This window comes from Vulpes vulpes, chromosome 1, assembly GCF_048418805.1.
Source record: "Vulpes vulpes isolate BD-2025 chromosome 1, VulVul3, whole genome shotgun sequence".
Classification (NCBI taxonomy): domain Eukaryota; kingdom Metazoa; phylum Chordata; class Mammalia; order Carnivora; family Canidae; genus Vulpes; species Vulpes vulpes.
Window position 1 is genome coordinate 120,668,670 of NC_132780.1, and position 26,667 is coordinate 120,695,336.

The 26,667-nt window shown below is 43.8% G+C and overlaps 1 protein-coding gene and 1 long non-coding RNA gene across 10 annotated transcripts; one reads left to right on the forward strand and one right to left on the reverse strand.

Moving 5' to 3' along the window:
• PLA1A (phospholipase A1 member A) lies at positions 1 to 26,667 on the forward strand. 8 transcript variants are annotated; one of them, XM_025990118.2, is made up of 11 exons: positions 1 to 345; positions 7,530 to 7,731; positions 9,716 to 9,893; positions 10,426 to 10,534; positions 11,468 to 11,569; positions 13,906 to 13,995; positions 16,505 to 16,672; positions 18,027 to 18,116; positions 21,920 to 22,028; positions 25,301 to 25,465; positions 26,257 to 26,667. In XM_025990118.2, exons 1-11 carry the CDS (start codon positions 273 to 275, stop codon positions 26,339 to 26,341), a joined length of 1,371 nt encoding a protein of 456 aa, XP_025845903.1. In that variant the 5' UTR covers positions 1 to 272; the 3' UTR covers positions 26,342 to 26,667. The 8 variants fall into 8 exon arrangements, 5 of the variants coding, with proteins under 5 accessions (XP_025845903.1, XP_072580348.1, XP_072580366.1 ...); XR_011994850.1 differs by having other exon boundaries at positions 64 to 345; positions 21,869 to 22,032; XR_011994849.1 differs by having other exon boundaries at positions 64 to 345; positions 21,894 to 22,028.
• LOC140594206 (uncharacterized) lies at positions 22,152 to 25,672 on the reverse strand. Of its 2 annotated transcripts, XR_011994862.1 has the most exons (4): positions 25,535 to 25,672; positions 24,562 to 24,653; positions 24,123 to 24,172; positions 22,152 to 22,291 (listed from the first exon to the last, which is right to left on the reverse strand). It is a non-coding gene; the product is annotated as an uncharacterized lncRNA (long non-coding RNA). The 2 variants fall into 2 exon arrangements; XR_011994858.1 differs by lacking the exon at positions 25,535 to 25,672 and having other exon boundaries at positions 24,562 to 24,702.

Here is a 26,667-nt window from a genome sequence, read left to right on the forward strand (position 1 = left end):
CCTGATGATGTTTGGCTCAGAGAGGAAGGACAATGTGTTTCAATGTCCCTTGCTTTAAAAAGAGAAAACAAAAGTGTACTTATTTACATAGAGAAGAAGAAACCAAAAAATGGTGAAGGTTAAACAAATAGGGAGAGTTTATTTTTTTTTCTACAGGTCAAGAGGCCAGTTAATGATTACTGAGACCCAAGCTGGTATGTGGTGTCCAAAACTTCAAGAGGCCGGTTAGTAGGAGTCGGCTTCACCCCAGCTCTGGGACTTCCAGCTCAGCGATGCCCCCAGGCCTCAGGGAGAGACACTTCTGCTCATGGGGGCTCCTTCTGTGGCTCAGCATTGGAAGTGCAGGTAATTCGGGGGCTCGGGCCTTGCGTGGCATTTCTTTCAATCAGTGGTTCTGTTGCTTAAGCCATCTATTTATGCAGTGCTAACCTTTGGAAGGTCCCCTAAAAGCCCTCTCTTGAGATGAATTTAGAAGAGGGAGGAAAAAAACCCTACAATCATAAAGGGACTGATGACGACCAGGACACCTTCCCAAGTGCCTTGTTCTTGTCCTCTTTTCTCCAAAAGCTGCATTATAATCCTCTTTGCCCGGCACTAGCTAGGATGACCATCAGAAAATAAACCTTGATCGATTCCAAAATATGATTGACATCCACCCTAAAAATATCCACTGTGCCAAGATACATTTAATTTTACAATTTAAAATTTCCTGACTAAAGAAGATTTTTGTCACTGAGAAGAGTAGATGTCCTTGCTAATCTGCAGATCCAAATCAAATTCAGGTTTGTCATCTTCCCTGGGAGGACTACGATAACTCGTTCCTGCTAACCACAGATGACAGGATGGCCTTTAGAAAACATTCCGGCAGGTGCTACTTGCATCTTACCTTTCCCCAGGTAAAAAGACCACCCACCACGCCTGCTGGTTTAATGTAGCAAATCTAAACACTCCTGTGGCCTGGAGGTTCTCCTGCTGGTGAAGATCCCTCTCCTCCCAGCACTGGTCCTCCCCTGTGGACCCCCTCACTCCCCAAGTTCCCCATAACAGGCCCCCATTCAGTTGTGTCACAAGACATTTAATTGTCCCTGCCCAGCTTTAGAATGTGTCAATCCTTCTGCCTGGAGCTGCTCATGCCTTTTTGTTCATCTATGCTCCTCACACCTCCCAGAAAGTCTGCCAGCATTCTCCCTCTCTTGCAACACCTCCTGCCTCTACTCCACACCCTTCACTGCCCAGATGTTCAACGGGTAGGACAGCACTCACCTCCAGCATTGAAGGGTGGCTTTTAAAAGGTGCTGCTTAGCTGCATGGGTGCTTTCCCTTAAGTGCTTATTTGTGTGTGTGTATAAAACGGTCTCCTTATATCTGTGTGTGAAATTCTTCCATATGAACATACAGGGGACCCCTGGGTGGCTCAGTGGTTTGGCGCCTGCCTTTGGCCCAGGGCATGATCCTGGGGTCCCGGGATCGAGTCCTGCACCGGGCTCCTGACATGGAGCCTGCTTCTCCCTCTGCCTGTGTCTCTGACTCTCTCTCTCTGTCTCTGTCTCTCTCTCTCTCTCTCTATGTCTATCATAAATAAATGAATAATAATTTTAAAAAGAACATACACAGCTATCTTATTATTTGAAATGGCTGTTCATACACAATATACTAGATATGAAGGGATTTCTATCTTCTACGTTTTTGATAGACGTGGGAAATATTGCCCTGCAAGAAGGTATGACCGTTTACTAGTAAGTATGCGAGCATGGCTGTTTCCCCACCTCTCAGCCAATGCTTTGTAGTATCAGACATTTTTCATATTGTCGCCTTGATAGAAAAAACAGTATTACATTGTTGTCTTAATTCTTACTTCTTATTATGATTTGTGCTTCTGGTGTCTTGTTTAAGCAATCTTACTCTAAAGACACTTTTTCGTATTTTCTTCTAAAGCCCCATGTGCTAGCCTAATCAGACTAAGATCACCAGGGACAAATTCTTTAATCATGGTGTGTTTTTAAATACAATGCTGAGTTTTATTTTGCCACAATTTTAAAAAATTTTATATATATTTAGATGTATATTATTTTGCATATATGTCCATAAAAAATTGACCATGATCAGTTTCTTTTCTTGAGTTACCCTTGTCCTGTTGATACTAGGATTATTATTACCTCATGAAATAAGTTTTTATTCTATAAACAGTTTATATAAGATAAAGATTACTTATATTTTAAAGCAGTGGGGTTCTCAAATAAAACCACCTAGCTCTAGTGTACTTTAGGGCCAGAGAAGACTCTTGATTACCAATTTAATGTTTGGATGCTACTAGTTTTATTTGGGCTTATTATTCCTTCTTGATTCAGTTTCACTAAATCACATTTTTCTAGAAAATTATCCATTTCTTGTAAATGGTGCAATACATTTGGGAATTTTTTAAAATATTTTTTTTTATCTGTGATGTTCTGCTGTTACAATCTACTGATAGCTACATAGATAGACACATAGATACATAGATAGATACATAGATTTATTTATTTATACTTTTAAAAATTTATTTGATAAAGAAGGGGGGCAAAGGGAGAGAGAGAATTCTGAAGCAGACACCAGGCTAAGCATAGAGCCTGATGCGGTGCTCAATTCCATGGCGCTGAGCTCATGATCTAAACAGAAATCAAGAGTTAGGTGCTTAATCAACTAAGCCACTCAGGCGCTCCTATTTGTTTTTTATCTCACTCATTACCCCGAGTGTAATTTTTGATTGGAGAACTCATATGTTTTTTTGATTATGGAAACTTCTTAACCATTATCTTTTCAAAATATTGCTTCTTTTCCTATTCTCTTCCTTTAGAGAACAGCTACTGGATAAAAATTGGAACCTCTCCATCTATTGTCTATATATTTTAACTATACTTTCATTTTAAAAGCTTTTAACTTCTGTACTGAACATTATAGTATTAATTCCTTTTTTTAAAAAATTTTTTTAAAGATTTTATTTATTTATTAATGAGAGATACAGAGAGAGAGGCAGAGACACAGGCAGAGGGAGAAGCAGGCTCCGTGCAGGAAGACCAACGTGGGACTCAATCCCGGGTCTCCAGGACCATGCCCTGGGCCTGCTGGAAGGCAGGCGCCAAACTGCTGAGCCACCCAGGTGTCCCTGATTCCTTTTTTATTTTTATTTTTTTATTTTATTTTATTTTTTTTCAAGGTGGACTAGATGGACCTTTTCCTTTTTTTTATAATAAACTTATTTTTTATTGGTGTTCAATTTACCAACATACAGAATAATACCCAGAGCTCATCTCCTCAAGTGCCCCCCTCAGTGCCCGTCACCCATTCACCCCCACCCCCTGCCCTCCTCCCCTTCCACCACCCCTAGTTCGTTTCCCAGAGTTAGGAGTCTTTATGTTCTGTCTCCCTTTCTGATATTTCCCACACATTTTCTTCTCTCTTCCCTTATATTCCCTTTCACTATTATTTATATTCCCCAAATGAATGAGAACATACATTTGTCCTTCTCCGATTGACTTACTTCACTCAGCATAATACCCTCCAGTTTCATCCACGTTGAAGCAAATGGTGGGTATTTGTCATTTCTAATGGCTGAGGAATATTCCATTGTATACATAAACCACATCTTCTTTATCCATTCATCTTTCGATGGACACCGAGGTTCCTTCCACAGTTTGGCTATTGTGGACTTTGCTGCTAGAAACATCGGGGTGCAGGTGTCCCGGCGTTTCATTGCATCTGAATCTTTGGGGTAAATCCCCAACAGTGCAATTGCTGGGTCGTAGGGCAGGTCTATTTTTAACTCTTTGAGGAACCTCCACACAGTTTTCCAGATCCTTTTTTATTTTAATGGTCATCTTTTTCATTTCCAATTTTCGAACTAGTTTTTTCCTAAATACCTTAATTTATCATTTATGCATGTTTTTATTTCATAATTTCTTATGTTCCATATTTATTTTTAACCTTGAAGATTCTCAGCATACTTATTTTAAAGACTTTGTCAAAGGCTTTTAAAATATTATTTTACCTGGAATTAATTCATGGTTCACTTACTGGCTTTATTGACTATCTTGGTAAACATTCAATTTCTGTATATATTTAGACACTTTTTAAAGATTTTATTTGGGATCCCTGGGTGGCACAGCGGTTTGGCGCCTGCCTTTGGCCCAGGGCGCGATCCTGGAGACCCAGGATCGAATCCCACATCGGGCTCCCGGTGCATGGAGCCTGCTTCTCCCTCTGCCTGTGTCTCTGCCTCTCTCTCTCTCTCTGTGTGTGACTATCATAAATAAATAAAAATTAAAAAAATAAAAAATAAAGATTTTATTTATTCATTCATGAGAGACAGAGAGAGAGAGAGGCAGAGATACAAGAGGGAGAAGCAGGCTCCCCATGGGGAACCCAATGCAGGACTCTATCCCAGGGCCCTAGGATCACGATCTGAGCCAAAGGCAAGCCACCCAGATGTCTCTATATTTAAACATTTTGTTTGCAGTATTTAAAAAAGTGAACTCATTACTGAAATACAGCATATATACAGACAAGTGCACAGATTATTAATATACAGATTAATGGATTTTCAGAGTGAATTCCCCTGTGTAACTATCATCTGGATCAAGAAATAAAACATTACTAGGTTCTTAAAACCCTTTGCACATATCTCCTCTCTCTTAATCACTACCAACCCAAAGATAACTAGTATCTTGACTTCTAACGTAATAGATGAGTTTCTTTTTGTTTGTTTGTTTTTGTTTTGTTTTGTTTTGTTTTGTTTTTGATGAGTTTCATTTCAATGTTTAATGAGAAGCTTGTGTCTGGCCTCTCCCTACTTTCTCCCATCACCCCCTTCCCTTCTCTTCTTTCTTTCTTTATTTTTTTTTTTAGATTTTATTTATTCATTTGAGAGAGAGAGAGAGAGACAAAGCAAGAGTAGGGGTAGGGGGGCTGGGTGGACTCCCTGCTGAGCCCAGAGCCCAACTAGGGGCTTGATCCCAGGACCCCTGAATATCATGACCTGAGCCGAAGTCAGACACCTAATTGACTGAGCCACCCAGGCACCCTCCCCTCACCCCTCATCTTTAGACTGTCTCCTCCAGTTCAGCTCAGATCTTATTAGTGAGGCCTCCTCTTTTCATCCTGCCTCCCTAAATAAAGCTATAAGCCCCAGTCAAAAAGTCAATAGCAATGTTTTTTGGTTACATTGCTTTTGTTTTTAGCTTCCTTTACTGAGTTGCAGAGCCCCTCCCTACCTCACAGGGGCCTGGTGCTGACCTTCCACACCTAACATGGAGCACTCCAGGATCCTGCTTACCTCACAGAGCTGAATTCTCACAACCATTGCCTTCTGCCAAACTAGGAACCCAGCACCATACTGGAATGGTGACATAATCTTTATATTTAAGATTGGCTATGTCTTTCTCTCTCTCTTTTGATTTTCAACTGTGATTAGTCTTTAGTTGGAGTGATGGTTGGGGAGAGGGGATATCTGAGCATGATTCACTGTGCCACCTTCCATACTCCCAAGTGATCAAAAGTTTTATTCTATCATATGCAAATCTTGGCAATTTTCTCTCCTCCTTTTCAAACTTTGTAACTTTCATCCCATTTTATTGTCTTGTTTCCCTGGCTAGGACTAGACCTTCCAGTACAATATTTCATAGAAGCACTGATAACAGATATTCTCATTTGTTCCCAGTTCTAAATGGAATGCTTCTAACATTTCATCCCAAGTATGGTCATTGCAATAGATTCTTGGTAGATACTTTTTCTTAAGAAGTGTTAGGTATTAAATTCTACTGTGCTTTTTCCTTCTACATCATTAAGAGGAGCATGTGGGCTTTTTTTCTTTAATTTTTATATGTGAATTACATTAATACATCTTCTAATGTTAAGCCATCTTTTCATTCATTGGATTAAACCCTGCTTGGCCATGATGTGTGTTTCATTCTTGTTATCTTTGATGGGCTTAAATTTGCTGATAATTTATTCAGGGTTTTTATGTCTGGGTTAAATAGTGAAATTGGCCTTTCCTTTCTCCTGTCCTTGACCAGTTTTGATATCCTGGCTATTATCATAGAATGAATTTAGATTCTCCAGAACAGTAATAAGAATTGAACGATTGGTAGAATTTTTCTGTAAAACTGTCCAGCCTGCTAGAGTTTTTTGATAAATAGATTGAAAACTATGGTTTCAATTCCCTAATGCTACAGTTTTAACATTTGACTTTCCATTTTTTCTTTCTTAAGTTTCAGTAAGGTAAATTTTTCTAGGAAATTGCCCATTTTCTAGGAAAATATTTGTATTTTGAAGTTTTGGGTGGGTATAAATATGCTCTTTTATGGTTTTAAAAATCTACAGTAGATTTTTAAACTATATTGTTTGTGACTTCCTTCTTTTTTTTCTTACTCTGTCTTATCAAAAGTACATCTAGTTTATTATTCTTTTCAAAGAACTTGCTTTTCATGTTTACTGTGTGTGACAGACACTATTCTAGGCAGCACAGTGAGCAAAATGGATAAAAATTTCTGCCTTCTTTGAAAGTATATCCTACTGTAGGGAAATAAAATAATACACTTAAATAATTAACTAGTGAATTCCATGGGAGATTAGAAGGGGATGATTGCTATAAAAGGAAATAGATCAGGATGAGGAAGATTGAGAGAACTTGGGTGTGGGGCACAGGCAGATGGCAATTTAAACAAGGTAGTTACATTTGACAAGCAAAGACTTGAAGGAGAAGAGAGCGTTAGCCAGGTGTCTGTCTGTGGAAAGACATTCCAGGCAGAAGGGATGGCCAGTGCAAACACCTTCAGGTGGTCTAAGACTGTGTAGAGGGAAAAGAGCTGGGAGGACACGTGGCCAGAATGGAAAATGCAATAGTTGGACAGCAAAGTGCTCCCAGAGCCTATGGCTTAGATCATTCAGTGCTTTAATCCATTGTTAGGACTTCAGATTTCATTCTGAGGGAAATGCCTCAGAGGCATGTTTTGCATAGAAGTGTGACCTTTGACTTAATTTTGGCTTGCTGTTGGCTATCTACTCCGTGTGTCTTCATGTCTTTCCTCTATGTCTGTATCCAAATTTCCTCTTACAAGGACACCAGTTATACTGGATTAGGACCCATCCTGTTGGCTTCATTTTAACATAATAACCTCCATAAAGACTCTATCTTGAAATGTAGTCACATTCTGAGGTCCTAAGTGGTTAGGACTTCAACATATGGAGTTATGGGGGCAACTCAGTTTGTCTCATAACAGTATCCACTTCACCATGGCCTTTAATCTGCTCTAGTTGAGTAACAGTCATATCCTTTTCTGGCATTGTATCTTTAGACATGAAAACTGTTCACAGGTTTTGGTTATAGAAGTGATGTCTTTATTAAATTAGTCTGAATATTGCACTAGCTGATTTATAATAAATGCTTGTAAGCCCCTAGTTCTTTCTTCCTCTCAAGAACACTTTTCTTCCTTCTAAGAACAGATGAACTCACCTTGGTGATCTTTCTTGTTTTTCTTTTTGTTTTTTTCCTCCAGGAGATGCACCTCCTACCCCACAGACAAAGTGCACTGACTTCCAGAATGCTAATCTTCTCCAAGGCACCAATCTCAAAGTCCAGTTTCTCCTCTTCACCCCTTTGGAACCCAGCTGTGGGCAGCTAGTGCAGGAAAGTAGTGACATCCAAAAATCTGGGTTTAATGCCACTCTGGGAACCAAACTAATCATCCATGGATTCAGGTGCGAGTAATCAGCCAATAGAAACATCTCAGCTAAAAACTAGAGAGTGACCACATGCCATAGGAAGTTAGTGGGGAGCAAGAGGAGAAATGAATTTAATGACAGTTCCATGTTTCATCTCTCACCTCTTGTTGCCTTTGAAGGTATTTCAGATCAACATGAGCATACACTGCATTGTTTATTCTTGTTGGTCATGTGCATTACTCCTCTGCTCAGTCTTGTCCAAATGCACTCAAACACTAAATATGTATAACCCTGGGCAAATTGCCCTGGCACATAGAGCCTTGGTTTCCACATCTGAATAAAAGGGAAGTTGTAGGGATCCCTGGGTGGCGCAGCGGTTTGGCGCCTGCCTTTGGCCCAGGGCGCGATCCTGGAGACCCGGGATCGAATCCCACATCGGGCTCCCGGTGCATGGAGCCTGCTTCTTCCTCCGCCTGTGTCTCTGCCTCTCTCTCTCTCTCTGTGACTATCATAAATAAATAAAAATTTAAAAAAAAAAAAAAAAAAAAAGGGAAGTTGTAGAGATGGTCTCAGTGATCCTTTTCTCCCTGAAGCATGGGTTAGATGATTCATCTCAGCCAATGAGGTCAGAGGCTTTGTGCAATTGGGGTAACAGCATGGTGTTTTTATCCAGGAGTTTATTTCCTCTTCTTCATTTCTTCCCTGGTTTCACGATTTAAGAAACTTCTACTCATTGGTGCTACTTCCATCATCTCCTGAGGTTAACCTTTCTCAGATGCTAGGTGCTTCTCTTCTTCAATTTCTTTGATGCCCTACAGTCCAAACTTTGTTATAATACTGAGTCTCAATTCAACCACCATCCTTCCTTCCAACAGCTTCTTTCTAGAGCCCATCAACAAGGCCAGAAACAGAAGAAGGTTGGTGGGAGGAAAGAGGGAGAATGCAGTGAAATAGTAGCAGTATAGAGCAACTAGAGATGGGGGTGTCCGATGAAGAGGTGGACACAAAGGCACTGCACAAAGGATCACCATTTCATGGTCTCTGGGTTCTCTCTGCTTCTCAAATCCCTGGACTCCAGGGACCCAGCCACATCTCTCCTTAGGCATTCTTCTTCGCTCTTGTGCTAAAGTATCTCCTATAGCAAATCTTATATTCAACCACTATCCAAGGCTGGGTGTGTATCCCCAACCCAGAGATAGCTAAAAGAGCTGGAGAGCTCAGCAGGCTGTTACTGTGTCTGCTCTTAGATCCCCTGAATCTACATTTTATGGCACACACCTGTTTGTGCTCCTCTGCCCACAGGAGCATGCTCTTACTGTTCCCTTACTGTAAGCCACTGAGAAAACTTCTCCCAATTTTAATCTCTTAGGAAAGTTTTATGAAATTTTTTCTATCACTCTCCTTTTCCTAGAAAAGCCCTATTACACTGTAAGTTCCAGAAGAATAGAAAATGTATCTCGTTTTTCTTTATTTCTCATAAAGCACATTGCATACTGCCTGGCTCATTGAATTAATGAAAGGATGACCGAATGGACAAGTAAATAAAAACATCCCTCAAGGAGAGTGCTTATATTATAGAATGAGAATTAAGATTGCAAAGCATAACTCTAAGGTACAAAGTTACCTTTTTTCCCCTATGATTAACACAAGCAATGTCAGTACAAACGGTTTTGTGTAGTAGACGTTGCACAAACATGCCTGACTGAGGGTTGTTTGGGGTTGAAATCCACCCTAAGTTCTGAGCCCTGGCATGAGGCTGTATCTACCTGGAACAAAAGGTACCCTTTAACAATTTACGCAAAGGTTCCATATACATAGGCAGAAGCCCTGGTGACTTTGGAATTGCACTCTTCCTATGCTCAAAGTGGTATATGATTTATTGCCCATATACTCCTCTTATTTGTTTCCACCTTTTTTCTCCCTGGGTTTGTTCTGTTAATAGAAAGTGGCATTGTAATTTCCATGACAATGGACATTGGCCTGGGAGATAATTTTCCTATCCTTTCTTGGCCCTGTCTAGGGCCTTAGGTACAAAGCCTTCCTGGATTGATACATTCATTGGCACCCTTCTCCGGGCAGCAAATGCTAATGTGATTGCTGTGGACTGGGTTTATGGCTCTACGGGTGTCTACTTCTCAGCCGTGGAAAATGTGGTTAAGCTGGGACTTGAGATCTCCCGTTTCCTCAGTAAACTCCTGGTAGGTGTTAAAGTGCTTGGTGTGAATTTTTTTTTTTTTTTTTTTTTTTTTTGCTTGGTGTGAATTTTGACTGGGAGGAGAAAGGGGACCCAAAGAAAGAGTCAACACATGAAGGGGAGCTTCAGGGCGGTAGCAGAGCCACCAGTAGCTTGTGGGTCTTCCCTTCCAAGCTCAACTTTACCACTTACAGTGTTGACTTTGGGCAAGCTGTTGACCCTCTCTGAGCCTCCTGCTTCTCCTCTGTAAAATGTGCCACTCATGTCAGATAGGGAGTCTCTCAAGAAGGAGAGATGGTCATTGCTCACACACTTTGGGCACCAAAGAGAAAGTAAGGCAGTCCTCAAGGTGGGGTGTCTATGAAGAGGGCAAGTGATGAATGGAATGAATTCTGACTTTTTACCCCAAAGCATATGTGGGGCATATGTCATGCCCAGAGCCCTTTAACTCTGAAGCTTCAGGGAAAAGTGTGATCCTGTGGGTCCAGAAGTCTGCTGTGGCCCAAATGCAATTCACTGTAAATGCCCCATTCTAGGTGCTGGGTGTGCCAGAGTCTTCGATCCACATCATTGGTGTTAGCCTTGGCGCCCACGTTGGGGGCATGGTGGGACATTTCTACAAAGGCCAGTTAGGCCGGATCACAGGTAACATTCTTGCCCATTCTCCCAAGTTTGGAGATAGAGAAAGAATGCCCAGGAAATGCCTCTGCTGAGGCAAGCAGAGGGGATATTTGTTCTTATGATTTTCTACTTCTGCTAAAATCTGAGGCCCTGTGATCTCTAATGTCAGTTATTACCTAATATTACCTAATATTACTCTAATGCCTCAGTTATTACCTCTGTAAAATGAGTTGTAATAGCTCATTTCTCCTTGGCCGACTATGGAAATCACCTTTAGACAATTATGCTAAATACTTACAAAAGCACTAGGGACTTTATGCTTCAGAAGCTACCCTCAACCAATAAAGGACTAGAGTTGTGTGGTAAATACCCTTACCTTCTGGCCCTTCAGTGGGACAATTCTGAGTCATGTACTACAGAGCCTCTCAGAAGGGTCCCAGTGGGATGAGAACAAGTCACTCAAAGTGATAATCCATCCGTTAATTTTTTTTATACTCTGACTCATTTTTCTACTCCCTCACTATACTTCCTGTGATCAACTCCCAAATAAGCTACTTGTGCTTGAAATCCTTGTCTCAGGGTCTCCCTGTGTTGTTATGAAGACTAGCATAAGACCTGACACATAGTAACTGCTCAAAAAATTATAGCAGTTGTGATGAGTACATGTGGATTAAAATTACTTACATTAGCCCTTACCAAATGGTTGATGTTATCAAGCTTATTCCAGAGCCAGGGAAGCTGGGTCATTGAGAATCGAAGAGAACAGTGTGGGGTTTCCTGGGTACGGTGGTCTTCTTGCCCTTGGGTCCTGAATACAGTTTCCTCTTGTCCTTGGGTCCTTGCTGGGGGACTCTAAGAGCTGACCAGGAAGGGCTGCCCTGAGAGATATGTGGTGGATCCATGAGGGTTCCTGTAGCTGAGAGGAACAGAGCCCCTGACATCAATCTGTCCCAGCAGGCCTGGACCCTGCTGGACCGGAGTACACCAGAGCCAGCCTGGAGGAACGCCTGGACCCTGGAGATGCCCTCTTCGTGGAGGCCATCCACACAGACACTGACAGTGAGGGGAGGCTGACCTTCCTGGGGTGGGAGGACTGAGCACAGCAGGGACGAGGAGGCTGGCATCTATCCGTGTCACCCTGGGCAGCTTCCCTCCCTCCTGAGCTTCTGTTGCAATGAGGAGCTCATCAGTGTCATCTTGATCTCTGATTACTACTAAACCTTGTGATGAGGCTGTGGGGGGAGGGCATTGCTGCCGGGCTGGTATATGGGAAAGTCACACTGCTTTTTCAGGGTGAATGTGGCCGGCCCCATGGGACTGGGACATTCCACTTCTAGGGCAGATCCTCAGGCCTGTCAGGATTTCCCTTCTCCCCAGGGAGGATCCCAGCCCTTCAGTGCAGTGAAGAATGAGAAACCTCCTCTCCAACAATGACAGGCATTGGAAAGACCCCCAACCCTAAATCTATTATGGCCAAATTAAGCTATTCTGACCAGTTGGGAAAGAGGATGGGCATTCCTCCTCATTTCTACTCTTTATGAAATGCTCAGGAGTCAGCCAGGCCTTGTGCCCAGCCTGGTGGGTACAAGAAGAAATAATGCCTATCCCCCACCAGAAGAGTGTGCAGTTCAAGTGACAGGTGTCTATGTCTCATTCTTTTTGATCAGAAGCCTTCTTTTAGCACCCAACACTCAGATTTATAATTCTGGAAGAAACCCAAGCAGTCACATTATTCAACCCTCTTTCCGACTTTCATCATCTCACAGGAAAGCAAAGCCCACAGGCCTCCACCTAGCTGTTGGGTTAACCATGTTAAATATCAAGGTTAACCTCTTCTGTTTCTAAATTTGCTGAATAGGGGACTTATTAGGTCCCCACTTACCAGAGCTAGGCCTCGCAGTCCCCTTCAGAATTGGAGCTTCCTCCTAGTGTGACCAGAGGGGATAAAAGTATTCCATTTGTCTAATTTTTACTGAGCTATGCAGTCAGCCCAGAGAACACTGCAATGCACACGGCATTGAAGAAGGTCCCTGCCCACGTGGAAATATAGGCTTCATTGAGCAGGCATTCATTCATTACTCCCTTCAATAAATATTAGGCACACACATGTGACAGGCATGGTGCTGGTATTGGGGCTACAGCAGAGAAAAAGACAGGTAATGTCCCTGCTGTAAATTGCAGAGCTTACGGACAAGGAAGCAGACGTAATTACACCCTGTGAGCGTGATGATGGAGGATGTGGGGCAGAGGGTAGGGGTGGGGACCTCTTCAGGTAAGGTTATTGAGCAAAGTCTGCTCAAGGAGGTGATATCTGAGGTGATATTATGCGGGTCAGAATGAGCCAGCCCTGGGAAGCGCTAGGAGAACATTCGAGGTAGAGAGAACAAGATGCCGATGGGGACAGGAAAGCCAACCATGTGGCTACAGGACAGGGAGTGAGGCTGGAACGGGGCCAGGCTGGCCAAGGTGAGGAGCTGACGGCAAGAACAGAGAGGCATTAGGAGTTCCTGTAAAGATTACTGTGGCTGCTGTGCAGAGAGTCAGCTCCAGGGGACACTAAGGGAGGTTGGAGGCTCATTAGAGGGTGTTTGCAGTAGTGGTGTGGGCGAGAGGTGGTGGCGGCTTGCACAGAGGTGGGTGCAGGAGAGATGGAGAGAAGTAGAAAGATTCAAAGTATATTTTGGAGATAGAGCTGACCAGACAGGTGATGGGCTAAGTGTAGGGAGTGAGGGAAAGGAATGAAGCAAGGATGACTTCTAGGTCTTTGCCTAACTCTTGGATAGATGCCATTAAACAAATAACATACGACAATCACTTGCAGTAGCGATGGATGTGGAAAGGGGAAAGATGTTACGAAGGGGAAAGTTGGGGTCTTTGGTAGCTGCCTCTGACCCAGTCTGAGGGGTCCAATATGGTCACATGATGAGATGAGGGTGATAGTCTCTCAAACTAACCAGGTCATATTTTTGCTCAGTCAAGACAGCACAAAAATATGAGGGACACTGTGGAAACGTGGCTCCAAATATATATATATATATATAAACAAACTATCGCTCAAAATAAACACTTGCTTGACAAGGAAGTTTACCCAGCTTATGACATTTAGTGATCTATAAGAACTTATATTAAGGAATATTTTTTCTGATTTTGTTAGACAAATATGAATATCTTCTCATGGCATTATTCTTCTTGGCTTCCTTTCAGTGTAGATAAACGCCTGTAGAAAACTGAGGGCGTGTTCTGCAGTGTCACAGCGCTTAAGGGTGAGGTGGGCACAGAGTGTGGGGGGCAGCTCTCAAAGTTAGAGTTCAGGCTTTGCTGCCAGGGGACCCTGCGTTGGGGCCTAGAAAACATGCCCCTGCAATCAGAAATAATGGGGTTTTGCCTTCTTTCAGATTTGGGTATCCGGATTCCTGTTGGACATGTGGACTACTTTGTCAATGGAGGCCAAGACCAACCTGGCTGTCCCACCTTCATTCATGCAGGTCAGAAAGCCAGAAAGGGTTGGTATTTGGCTGCCCCAGAGGCTGGAATTCACCAACAGTTTTCATGTTGAGTCAGCCAGTGTGGGCCACAGGAGGTCTTCCTTCTAGTGTCCTTTGCTATGCCCCGTAAGACGTCTCGCAGCACTTATTGAATGGATGTCTATAGGAACCAGGAGAATTCTGGGGGAAGAGTGCCCAAAATTGAAAGCTTGCACCATACTTTTGCTGGTCTCCCCACTCCTTAGGTCCTACAGTGTATATCATCACTCCAGCCAATATTCTGTTCTTCCTGGGCCCCACTTTGTGGTATGGTCCACACTAGCTACATCTCCTGCAGAGCCTAGTTGTGACAGGAGTAGAATGACACACCCAAAGCTGGCTAGCTGAAGGATCAATTCACTGATGACCATTTCCCCAAACTTATTAAATTTGACAGTTCTCCAAAATTGTTTTCAAGGTAATCGTCTTGAGTACATTCAATGAATATACATTTCTTCTTTTCTAAATACACTATTGATCCTTGACCAACATGAGTTTGAACTGCACAGGTCCACTTGTACATGGATTTTTTTTTTTTTTGGATTTTTTTTTTATAAACACAATATAGTACTATAAATGTATTTTCTCTTCCTTATGTTTTTTAACATTTTCTTTTATCCAGCTTACTTTACTGTAAGAATATGGTGTATAATATATATAACATGCAAGATATGTGTTAATCAATTGTTTATGTTATCAGTAAGGCTTCAGATCAACAGTAGGCTATTAATAATTAAGTTTCGGGAGAATGAAAAGTTATACAAGAATTCTCAACTGCATGGGAGGTGGAGTGCCCCAACACCCCTGTTGTTCAAGGGTCAATTATATTCTTCTGGAATGCTCTTTTGTTTTTTAAGATCTTATTTATTTATTCATGAGAGACACAGAGAGAGAGGCAGAGACATAGGTAGAGGGAGAAGCAGGCTCCCTGTGGGGAGCCTGATGCGGGACTCAATCTCTAGATCCCAGGATCATGCCCTGAGCCCAAGTCAGACGCTCAACCACTGAGCCACCCAGGTGCCCGTGGAATGCTCTTTTTGAATACATTCTTCTTAGCATTATCTTAAATAACATTAAATTTGTCAAAAGTTAAGGATCAAGGGTTGTTTAGTCTTTTTATAGTCTTCTTATGAATATAGGCAACCTATCAGCATTTCTTTTTTTTTCTTAGATTTTATTTATTTATTCATGAGAGACACACACACACACACACACACACACAAACACACACACAGAGAGAGAGAGAGAGAGAGAGGCAGAGACACAGGTGGAGGGAGAAGTAGGCTCCATGCAGGGAGCCCGACGTGGGACTCAATCTCCAGTCTCCAGGATCACACCCTGAGCTGAAGGCAGCGCTAAACCGCTGAGCCACCGGGGCTGTCCTATCAGCATTTCTTATGAGAATTTTATCCTGATTTGTTTACTACGTTTTTAGTCTTTTCCTGCTTTACCAAATTTTTTAACGTTTTAAGGATTCTTTTAACAATGTTATTGAATAACCCCTAATCTGATTTACCCAACTTAGTGATTTTCAAAAACATGTTTATTTTTATAATTTATAGATTTCCTAGCATTTTTTATCAGATGGGATAGTTTGGTTTTATGACCTTTGTATATATTTCTGTGGCATTTTAGTTGGCCCTTTTCATTTTTCCTCATAACACAATTGTAAGAAGGGTTTAGTTTGTGTTCCCCAGCTCCCTGTTGCAGCTGGAAGGAGCTTGCCCATAAAGAGTGTCCCAACCATGGGGGAAGGTAAGTTAACACAGGCTCAGATTTGGTTGCTGGTCCCAGAATAGGGGGTGGTGGTCCCAAGATGAAGGGAGAATGTGAAGACCCCAGAACCCTAAAGCGGTAGCTCACCATAGACCTCTTAGCCCAGCAATTCATCTAGTGTGAGTTACTTCAAATTTTTATACAGTAAACAATAACAAGAAGACAAGGTTTTTTATTAAATTGGGACATTTGGCAAATTCAGTGTATCAGGCATTTGGCCAGGTAAACTCGGAAGCACATTGACTTTCAGATTTACCATGAACTGCGGCTGACTCCCTTGATCATCTCATTGCTGAGTATCATGAGGTTGTAAAAAGCTTGATTGTGTAGGTGACTATGAAGAAGCTAAAATGTGCAGGCAGATATTCGTTGTGAGAAGTTGGTCAGGATCACCAAATCCCCGTAAGCTACCATTTTCCAAAAGAGCGTTTGCATGATTATGAAAGATGGATCTCAATTTAAGTAATTTTTTTGATAGATTAAGCTTAAGTATCTCAGGAAAATTAAAAAGAAGAGGGAGAATGTAGTAACCATTTCCATTAACATTTTAAAACGTGGTTCAGGACACATCCTGCTGGAATTTAAAATTTATAGCCTGCTGGAATATAAAATTCAATAGAATTACAATGAGTAGCATGGAGGGGTTTTCATTTGTCTTAAACTAAAACCATGGTTATATTTTTCCCCTGTTCAGGCTACAGTTACCTGATCTGTGATCACATGAGGGCCGTGTACCTCTACATCAGTGCCCTGGAGAATTCCTGTCCACTGATGGCCTTTCCCTGTGCCACCTACAAGGCCTTTCTTGCTGGACAATGTCTGGATTGTTTTAACCCTTTTCTGCTTTCCTGTCCAAGAATTGGTAAATGCCACCCCTTTGGCAATTTGGGGCAAGTTCAAGTCTTGCTAGTTGTCACCTCTGTGAGTCCTGATTTCCTATGGTCAAGAAGTCTATCCAACTGGATAAGGAAATTCACTGATCGGATGTTCAGCCTATTTCCATCTGGAAGATGGCATATGGCCTTCTGTGTCCCTCCCCTTACCCTCTATACTGCTTGCTCTGCACACACTCTTCACACACAGCCCCTCATCTGCAAGCCCAGACTCAGGACCTGTTGGAAACATTGGAATAGCCCAGAGCCGCTGCCCACACTCCAAGACCAGATGCTTGCCATAGGTCTTTCTAGCTAGGCCAGCCATTCTCCAAGTCCTGATAGACTGTAAACCAAGGCTTTGTGAGGAATCCCCAAGAATGGTGTACATGACCCTCTTTAGAGGTGTGAGGCTATGGCAGCCATGCACCAACTGGAGGGCTGCCTCCTTGCTGGTTGGCTTGCGCACATTTCTGGAGGATCCAGGCCAGCCTGGGAGAAGGGCTTGGGAAAGGCTAAGGGATCTGGCCTCAACTCACCCTGTGCTGGTCATTGCTAAGAACATCCTAGGGTTCTCCAAGATGGATTTCAGGAAGAACTCTGGGAAATATAAATGGTTCCTTCCTCTCTCTCATTCTCACTCCCCATCCCTGGTTGCCACTCAGAACTGCAGCAACCTGTCATTCCTTATATGAATGAAATGGATATCAGCTTGACAAAATGTTAAAGTAGATGTAGTTTCCCACAATAAAGCAAATCAACATTACTTCCTACTCAGGGGGCATATGCCACAGTTTCCCCCAATGTGATGGTCCTGCTGCTATAAACAGCCACCTCACACTATCCGCCAGCATCACCTCTCACTACACTTTGCCTGGCACTGAACACCAGGATGCCAACTACTTGTACTTCCAAGAATATTTCATGTTCCTCACCCTGTGTGCCTTTGTCTAAACCATATTCTCTGCTTGGAATGCCTTTCCCTAACTTGTCAACCACTATTCTTCAGGTCAAATGCTTCCCTGTGCTTTGTCTGCAAAGGATATAAAAAGCCATTAAAACAACTGTCTTATAGATTATTTTGCAAATTGGAGACATAACTTCAAATTTCTGATAAATACCTCAGAATTTATGGAATGGGCCCAATGATCTGAAGAATGTGTGTCCTGTTTACTTGTATGTTTATCCTTGGCTGGACTGGGCATGGCACGTAATGAGCATACAGCGTAGTTGTTTATAGAATGATCGGGTACATGAATTAATCAATACATGGGTGGGTGCCAAGGGACATTGAAATGGCCTTCTCAGGACTCTGCTGTCTTTGTCTTGCCTCTCTACTTCCAGGGCTGATGGAACAAAGTGGTATCAAGATAGAGCCACTTCCCAAGGAAGTGAAAGTCTACCTCCTGACCACTTCCAGGGCTCCATATTGTGGTGAGTTGGGGGAAACATGTGTAGCTCAGCTCTGCTAGTATGCTGTCCTGTAGAGTCCAGGGTTTTGATTTGGCCTGTGTCTAGCACAGCATGGTAGCCAAGGTGGGAGGTGAAAGATTGGGGCAAAGATGCTATAGAAGGGGTGGGAGGGTGGGCAGCAGCTAGTCTTAGATCCTGAACTTTCAGAGCTAGTCCAACCCATCGCTCTACTGCAGATGAAGACTTAAGGACATCTTACTCTCCATATATTTATCCTAGTTCCTCTCTCCTCTCCAGCATGGGACTCTGTAGTCTGATATTTGGGAGGACCTTCTGGTTCCCCACTTCTTGCATACTTTTTTACCCCTTCCTTGGTGCCCATCTTATGGGTCTCTCCCCCCACCCACTCGCAGCCCTCTTAGGTCAGGATCTCTAAGGAATATTGAACCTTGCCCTCTGCCCTCCTTCCCCTACACATACATATTCCAGTTCTTCACTGTTGTTTCTAACCACTGCATTTCACTGAAGCGAAGATGCCAGTAAAAGATGTGAAATGTGAGAGGAGAGTGTGTCTTAGGACCCATGAAATATATCACAGGTTGGAGCATCATCTTTTCCGGTGCTATTTGCATCTTAAGTAGATCGACTATACTTCCTTTTTGACATTTGTTATCCTGGGATCTTGTCTAGTTTATTGTTTATTGAGTGTATAGGGCAAGTATGCTGGTTAAGATGATAAATTGTATGGCCACACTAATTCCGACTGATTTTCTGATCTGCTTGTGTCTGGTTGGTGGAGAGATCTTTTGTTTTTTAAAAAAGATTTTTTTTATTCATAAGGGACACAGAGAGAGAGGCAGAGACATATGCAGAGGGAAAAGCAGGCTCCCTGAGGGGAGCCCAATGTATGACTTGACCCTGGGACTCCGGGACCATGCCCTGAGCCAAAGGCAGATAGATGTTCAACCACTGAGCCACCTCGTATCCTGGTGGAGGGATCTTTGTGGCCATTCCTTCCTTGTACCAAACTCCTAGTGCTATGTGATATGGAGCCCAAAGCTCAGATTGTAGTCACACAAACTTGGAGTTGAATCTCAGCTTCTGCGCTTACCAGATATGTGATCAGGAGAATCTTACTTAAGTTTTCTGAACCTCTACATCCTTATGTAGAAAATGGGAACAATAACAGTACCTACTTCAAAGAATCAATGTGAGGATAAAATAAAATAGTATACAGGAAGTTGCTAGCACAGGGACTGGAACTTGATAAGAAATAATTCCTTTCCCTTTGTCAATCAAAGAATTGGAGGAGACTAGATGCGGGTGTTTATGATGCTAGAGAGAATTCCTGGCTACCTCCTACGAACAAGTGGGTTTCAAGAGTCAACTGTGGGCTTCTCACATATATCTACTCATTTGACAGCCCAATTCTTGGATTAAGTATGAGGAAGGGGAGGCTCTGAGACACTCAGCCTTTTGCCCAAGGCTACACAGTGGGGTGGGAAAAGTATAATTCAACTCCAGGTCTTGTGACTCCAAAATCTACACCCTTTCATGCCACCACCTGCTTCCACACTGGCTTCTCTGCCTCTGCTTCTGAAAGAGAATCTGTTCTTTACAGCCATATTTCTAGGCTACTCCTCTGTCCTCACTGCCCCCTCCTGAGGTCAGCTGGAAGGAGGATGCTTTGTCCAGTGACAGAGGCAGTGATGCCAGGACCAGATATCCAGTTTTACTTCCAGCTCTGGACAGCTTAACAGCAACCTGAACTGGCTCCTCTCTGTCTGCACAGCCAGGAACACACATGGTAGGGAGACTGGGGCACACTTGAAGTGAGAGGCATTTTCAGGTCCCTGCTAAGGCAGGTTCACATAGCCACAATTTTTGTGACTGTTTCATATTTGTTGTGAGACTCCCTCTTGGTGCCCCAGAAGTATGGCCCTGTCTGTTCACAAACCTCAGAGAGGCACAGAAAGAACCAAGGAGCATAATACCTGTTTGCCTACATGCTCTGAGCCTTGCAGTGCTGAGCCTTTTGTTCTGACCATTGGAACTGGGATCCTCCTCTACCTGGAGTTCGGGTGGTGCCAGCAGCCTGTAGCAACCTGCTCTTACCCACTCTCAGGCCACCATGGCACTGGGCTCCCATTGCCCAGCTCTCTCCTGAGCTACAGCAGTGTTCAGCAGGATAGTGGTCACCCTTGACTCCTGCCAGGCATGTACTAGCAGAGCAAAGGATCAATCTTCTCCAAATAATAATTTTTCTGACAATATTACTTTCCCTAGTGTTTCACATGAAGTGTGTTCTCCCCATTACTTCACTAATCCTTGCCATGTTCTATGAGGTCATGTCAAGGGTTACCGTTTAGATATGAAGGGACCAGGACACAGAGAGGTTCAGTAACTTAGGGAGAGGGACACAGCGAGGAAGCAAGGCTGGGCCGTGGATCCAGGTCTCCTGACTAACTGTCCAGGGCTCTGTGTGCTGCTTCCCATGTCTTACTCCTGCAGCGATTGGATTCCACTCCCAGTTCATGCCCACCCAACATTAGTAGACCTGACTCTCCTGGGGCTTCCAGATAATGAAAGGGGAGAAGCAGAACCCTAGGAAACTTACTTGATGAGGTGAGACCTGCCAGCAAAGGAAGAAGTGGTACAATATATCAAAGTCAGCCTAGGGAGAACAATCTGCACCCCCTAGCAAACAACTGAAAGACACCAGAACAATCTGCACCCCCTAGCAAACAACTGAAAGACACCAGAACACCAGAACAATCTGCACCCCCTAGCAAACAACTGAAAGACAGACAGGAGGGGCATGGCATTGGATGTCTTCCTCTGTGGAGGGGAACCATACCATGCTTTCTTTCCTTCCTGTGGGTTCTTGGTATCTTAGCACCCATCAGTGAGTCTTGTTACCAACCCCATGAGCCCAGATGGATCACAGCACTCTTCTGACTTAATGCTCAGTCTACCTAAGTCCATTCGATGTCCCTCCTACATCTGCCTGTTAAATATGACAAATGAAAAAGTACAAGTAGGGTAAGAGGCAAAGGACTGCCTCTCCAGCTGTGTCCCAATCACCAGAGAAGTGTGTGAAAATGCCCCAAGACCAAAGATACAGCAAGATGCCACCAGATGGGCCACCCCCTTAATAAGGAAAGGATAAGATGTTAGAGAAGCTGTACTTCTTAATTTCTCTTGCCAGAGAGACAGCAGGTCACAGGGATATCATCATGAGCCAGGCTCCTCATCTAGTCTGTGTCAATGACACGAGCTTTGAAAGCCCCAGGATCCATGCTGCCTGGGAGGGTGGAGATGCCATTTGGCACCCAGGCTGCCACAGAGAGGAAAATAGTCACCTACACACAAGTGGGCTTCCTGAAACCGTGTGTATGGTGGGGAGTCGAGGAGTATCATTACATTTTATGAGTTAATTATTTAGTATAAGAGACATGCTTTTCTTTTTCTTTTTTTTTTTTTTTGAGACATGCTTTTCTTACAGAATCACTACACCAACACAATGTCATCAAGCAGAGAGGAGTGGGACATTTTAGTGTTATAAGTAATAACAAGAACTAACATGCATTGAATGCTTCCTAGCCACAGGCATTGTCTACGGAATTTCCAGTATTAACTCATTTAACTCTCGTTCAGACCTATTTTTATTATCCCCAGTTGGAAGCTAAGGATTTGGGGGACGGCAGGTAACCTGCTACTAAGAGGTAGATCTCAGATTCCTGCACTGCTGCTCTCTGGGGCTTTGTGGGCAGTTTGCACCGCTGACCTCTGGCCCAGGCATCTGCTCTGCTTCGGTTTCCCAGTGCATCACAGCCTGGTGGAGTTTTACTTGCAGGAGCCAAGGAACAAGGATACCTTCATCTCAGTCACCTTCCTTAGCAGCAACGTTACCTCCCAGGCCAAGATCACCATGTACGTAAGTGTCCCGCATCACATGCACACACATCTCCCACAACAGTCACTGTGTGATCACTAATGGGTGGCCCAAGCCTGCTGGGCTGGAGGTGGAGGTGAGGGCAGGACCTGCAGCAGATGCACCCACAGACACATGCTGGGCAACTGTCCCAGGTTCATGATCAGTACTGGATCCAAGGGTGGTTTATTTAGACAAAAGCAGATGAGGTGGGTGAGCCAAAGATACGGAGTGTCTCAACAGGTGGTGAGAACATGAGAACCTAGATAGGAAACATGAGTCAGGAATCCAGGAAGGGGGCATCAGGAATGTCAGCAAGCAGGAAGACCTCATCACCGGCCAGGGAGGGCTGACCAGAGCCTGGGAAGCACCTACTCCTGGAAAGTGGGGCCAGTACTAGGTGAGTTATTAGAACTGAATCACAGGCAAAGGGGCTAGTTAGCAAATGAGTACAAGGGAGGTCAGCAGGGCTTGATGCCATGTGGTGCTAATCCCTAGAAGCAGGCTGAGCATTTCCTTCCCTTCTGGGGTCACATTTGGGCCTAGCAGCTGGCAGGACCAGGCTTGAGGTGGGAAGATAGAGAACTTCAACTATAGGAAGGCTCAAGCCTGGCAGAGGATAGGAACAGCAGCAGAGGTGCATGTTTCCTTACAAAGCAATTGGTGAGTTACTTGCAAGCCAGCAGGAGCTGGTCTAATCAAAGAAGTCACTGTCTCAGCAAGCAGGGTCCCGTCCAGAAACCAGAGCCCAAACTGGGAGTCTAACAGAAGATATTTAACCCAAGGAACTAATTACAAATATGTCCAGAGAGCTGAAAAGCCAAAAGGAGGCGGGGGGACAGTGCAGAAATCAGCAACAGGGGACAATCCTCCTGTGGGGTCGGAGGAACAAGGCCAGGTGATGTTGGTAGTGTGTCAGCAGGATCCACCGAGGTGGCTGTTTGGCGGGAGCTGGAAGCAGGCAAGAAATATAGCCCCTCTGAAAAAAAAAAAAAAGAAATATAGCCCCTCTGGAATCACAGCCCAAAGTGGTCTCGCCACTAAGTGTGCCTCCTGCAGGTTAGCTCTCACTGGAGTCTGCTGGCAGGGGAAGCTGATAAGTGTAGTTCGCAGGTGAGCGGATGAAGCACAACCATAGAAATGCATGCTTTTCCACAGGGGCAGGTGCCGTGAGGACAAGTAGGTCAGAGCCTGACCAAGAGTGAGAAGGTGATGTTTCAGTAGTGATTTGACGGAGTTACCCAGTCCAGGGGTTAGTGAGAATGCAGAGAGGAGGCGGGGGTGGCGGGGGGAGTACAGGGTGGCCGCTCAGAGCCACACTGTGCCAGGTGTTGGAAGGACAGTTAGGGATTTGGGGTTTTATCCTGAGAGCAGTTTGGAGAGCCAGTGGGACTTTTAAGGAGGAGAGTGACCAGATCAGAGTGGAATTTGGAAACATTTCTCAGGCTGCAGTGTTAGACATTAATGGTACCGAGAGGAGCACACTTCTGGACTCCCACACCCTGGCACTGGTCAGGGCTCCAGCTCACACAGACCACAGAGAGAGGTATGGCAGTCAGGGTCCCAACACGGATCTTCAGGGGCCCATGAGAGTCTTGCAGATTACAGCTGAATGATTTTCATTAGATCAGTTTAAGGTCGTGTTACTTCCACAAGGTGCTTTCATTGCCTCTCCTGCACCTTGAAAGATGAGCCAATACCGGCAGGGGTCAAGACAACCACACAACTGGTCACTTGCAGAGTCCTAAACACCACTGACTCCCTAAGCCTCATCCCAGGCCAATTACAGCAGACTCTGAGCACAGCCTCAACCACTACACTTTTAAAAACTCCCCAAGTGACTGGAATGGACATCCACAGTTTCTTCCTTCTCCCAAAAGCAATTTGCATTACTCTTTTGAAAGACTCAAGACACAGCTATCTTCAATTCCTTGTTTTATTTTTTCTCCCCCCTCCCCCGCAGAATAGAAATTGAAAAAAAGGAGGGGGGTTTATGTGTGGTCTTTCCCTTCTTTGTATAATTTTGTGAAACCCCAGGATTTCCTTCTAATTAGAAAATTTACCCAAACCAAGTCCTTAGGTCACTCACTCACAGCGTCCTTCATATCCTGCTAGTTTGCAAGCCCTTCTATCCATGCAGCTTCTGAAAAAGAAAAATCTTATTTTTCCTCTGAAATATTTTAAAATACTTCTAAACTTAAAAAACAAAAACAAAACAGGAACGGCTCTGGAAGACATACAGAATCTTCCTCAAAAGAAAAAAACAAACTCTATGACTAACCTTGGGTTAAAGAGTACACAAAGAAGACATTTTATCACTCCGCAAAGGCCAGAAAGGAAAGAGAAACCATGTGGCTGAGCCATAACCCCTCTACTTTCGATGACCCCCAACGCTCATGTGTGAAGGCGAAAGCTCCACCCCCTCACTCCTCCTCCTCCAGTCCCCGTTGCTTCTTCCGACGTGGAGGCCAAAGAGGCCCAGGCAGGGCCCAGGAGGCAAGTGTCTTCCCTGCTCCCCAGGACTTTGCCCACCTTGGTGACTTCCCGGCAGGCCTCCTTGCTCCACACCTGAATCTTCTCTTTGTTACCTCTCTGGATGGGTGACTTCATACTCCTCCTTCCATCTTGGGCCAAGAGAGACATGGATTCTTCTTTTACTCTGGGTCACCTAGGCTGCCTTCAGAGGTGTACCAAGCCTGTGGGTCAAGCTCATGGCTCATGCATTGGAGAGCTGGGGTTTAGACCTAGGGCTGTGTGACTCCAAAGCCACATAGTTGGGAAGACACAAAACCTGCATAGTACCACACGAGCTCTGTCTGGTTTCAAGATCCATTTTTTTGTTTTGTTTTTTCCCATTTACACATTCATACTCAGTATAAAATACAAAAGTCCACACAAAATTTGTGGAATTGAAGGCCCTGAAAGAGGGCTCTACTTCCAGTAGGTAGATCTGAAAGTGAAGATTTTCTCCAGTTAGGAATCTAAGAACAGGGACATTTTTCCATATATGAAAACCCAAGAGCTACCATTTTGCTGCCATGTCCACTTGTTTTCTTTAAAAAATCAACAACTATTTTCTGAGCCATGTTTAAAGGTGTGAGTATACACGCAGAGGGGCTGGGGAGTGTGATATAAAAGATTGTGGTCCACACCTTCAAAGAGTTCTCTTGTGTGTGAGAGCTAACCAACACTACCTGCAGAGCCCCATAGGAGCCAAGGGGAGGCAAAGGCCAAATGCTCTTGGGTAATTTAATTTACCTCTCCCTTGCAGACCTAGACAGGAACTCCAGGGGAAAGGAGTCATAGCTCATGCCAACCCTCAGTGCCAGATAAACCAAGTGAAACTCAAGTTTCACTCTTCCCACCGAGTTTGGAGAAAAGACCGGACTACCATTGTTGGGAAGTTCTGCACTGCTCCTTTGCCGGTCAATGACAAGTAAGTCAACCCACCCCACCCCACCCCACTCTACGCTACCGTGACACACCCATAAGGACCAATCCTGACCTTTGATGTGACATTTGTTGAGGTGCAGTCTCATCACAGCAGTTAAGTTCTTCAGTGGAGAGATGATGAAGACCCAGGGTTTTCTTGAATTTCCAGCGGGGCCATCTTGGTTTGGAGGTGTTAGAAAGCCAAAGAGGGTGAGGAATGGCTGGGGTGTGGGTGAGGAACAGAGAGATAACGGCACACACCTTCACCACTCTTTCCACAGCCCAGTACTCCCTGGATTCTTCCGTACTTAATCTTTTCAACTCTTTAAAAAATCACTGTAATCATTTGTAAGTGTACAATTCAGTAGCACTAAGCACATCCATACTGTTGTACAACCATTACCACTTTCAATTTCCCATTCCCACTTCAGTATAAGATATTTCATTTTTTCCGATCTATAGCTGGATAATTTTATACAGAAATATAAAATCTGTTTTATGTATGTCTTACTTAGTTTCTACATATGATTTTATTGGAACAAGACTTCTCAGTGCACAGCCTCCACTGGTTACATTCACAGGCGTGGATCCTCCTGTGCCTCTAGCAGGGTTTTACACTAGTCTTACCAGCCCTGGCAAGAGGAGGACAGGAGTAGTAGACGCCTATAATAGACGATTGTAGACTTCTTGCACCTGACATCATGGAAACACAAGAGCACGTGACTGCTAGCCCTCTCTCCTGACCAATCAGGACCCTGCCCTGAGCTCTACTTTCTTGTTGCTCTTCTTTTGCAGCAAAAAGATGTTCTGCTTACCTGAACCAGTGAACTTACAAGCAAGTGAGACTGTTTCTTTTGACCTGAAAATAATGTGTCTTTAGTATAAACCTGGGCAGGATACATCTCCCTGAATTTCAGAGGAGGGTGGGAGCTATGTTCAACTTATTCTAGACCACTACTATTAGAAGGAAGGCAAAAACTCTTGGTTGTTTTCCCTATAATTAGCCACTTTAGAGGGGAGAGTTACCTCATGTAACAGAGCTTTGTCTCTATTACCAATTTGAACAGCCTTACAAAAATACCTTTTGAACTTTTCTATTCATATTTAACTGCAATTGCCCCATATCCTTGAACATCTGTATCTAGGATTCAGTAGAAACATTCACAGGAAGAATGCTTTTTTAAAAAAATAAAATATCTGACTGGC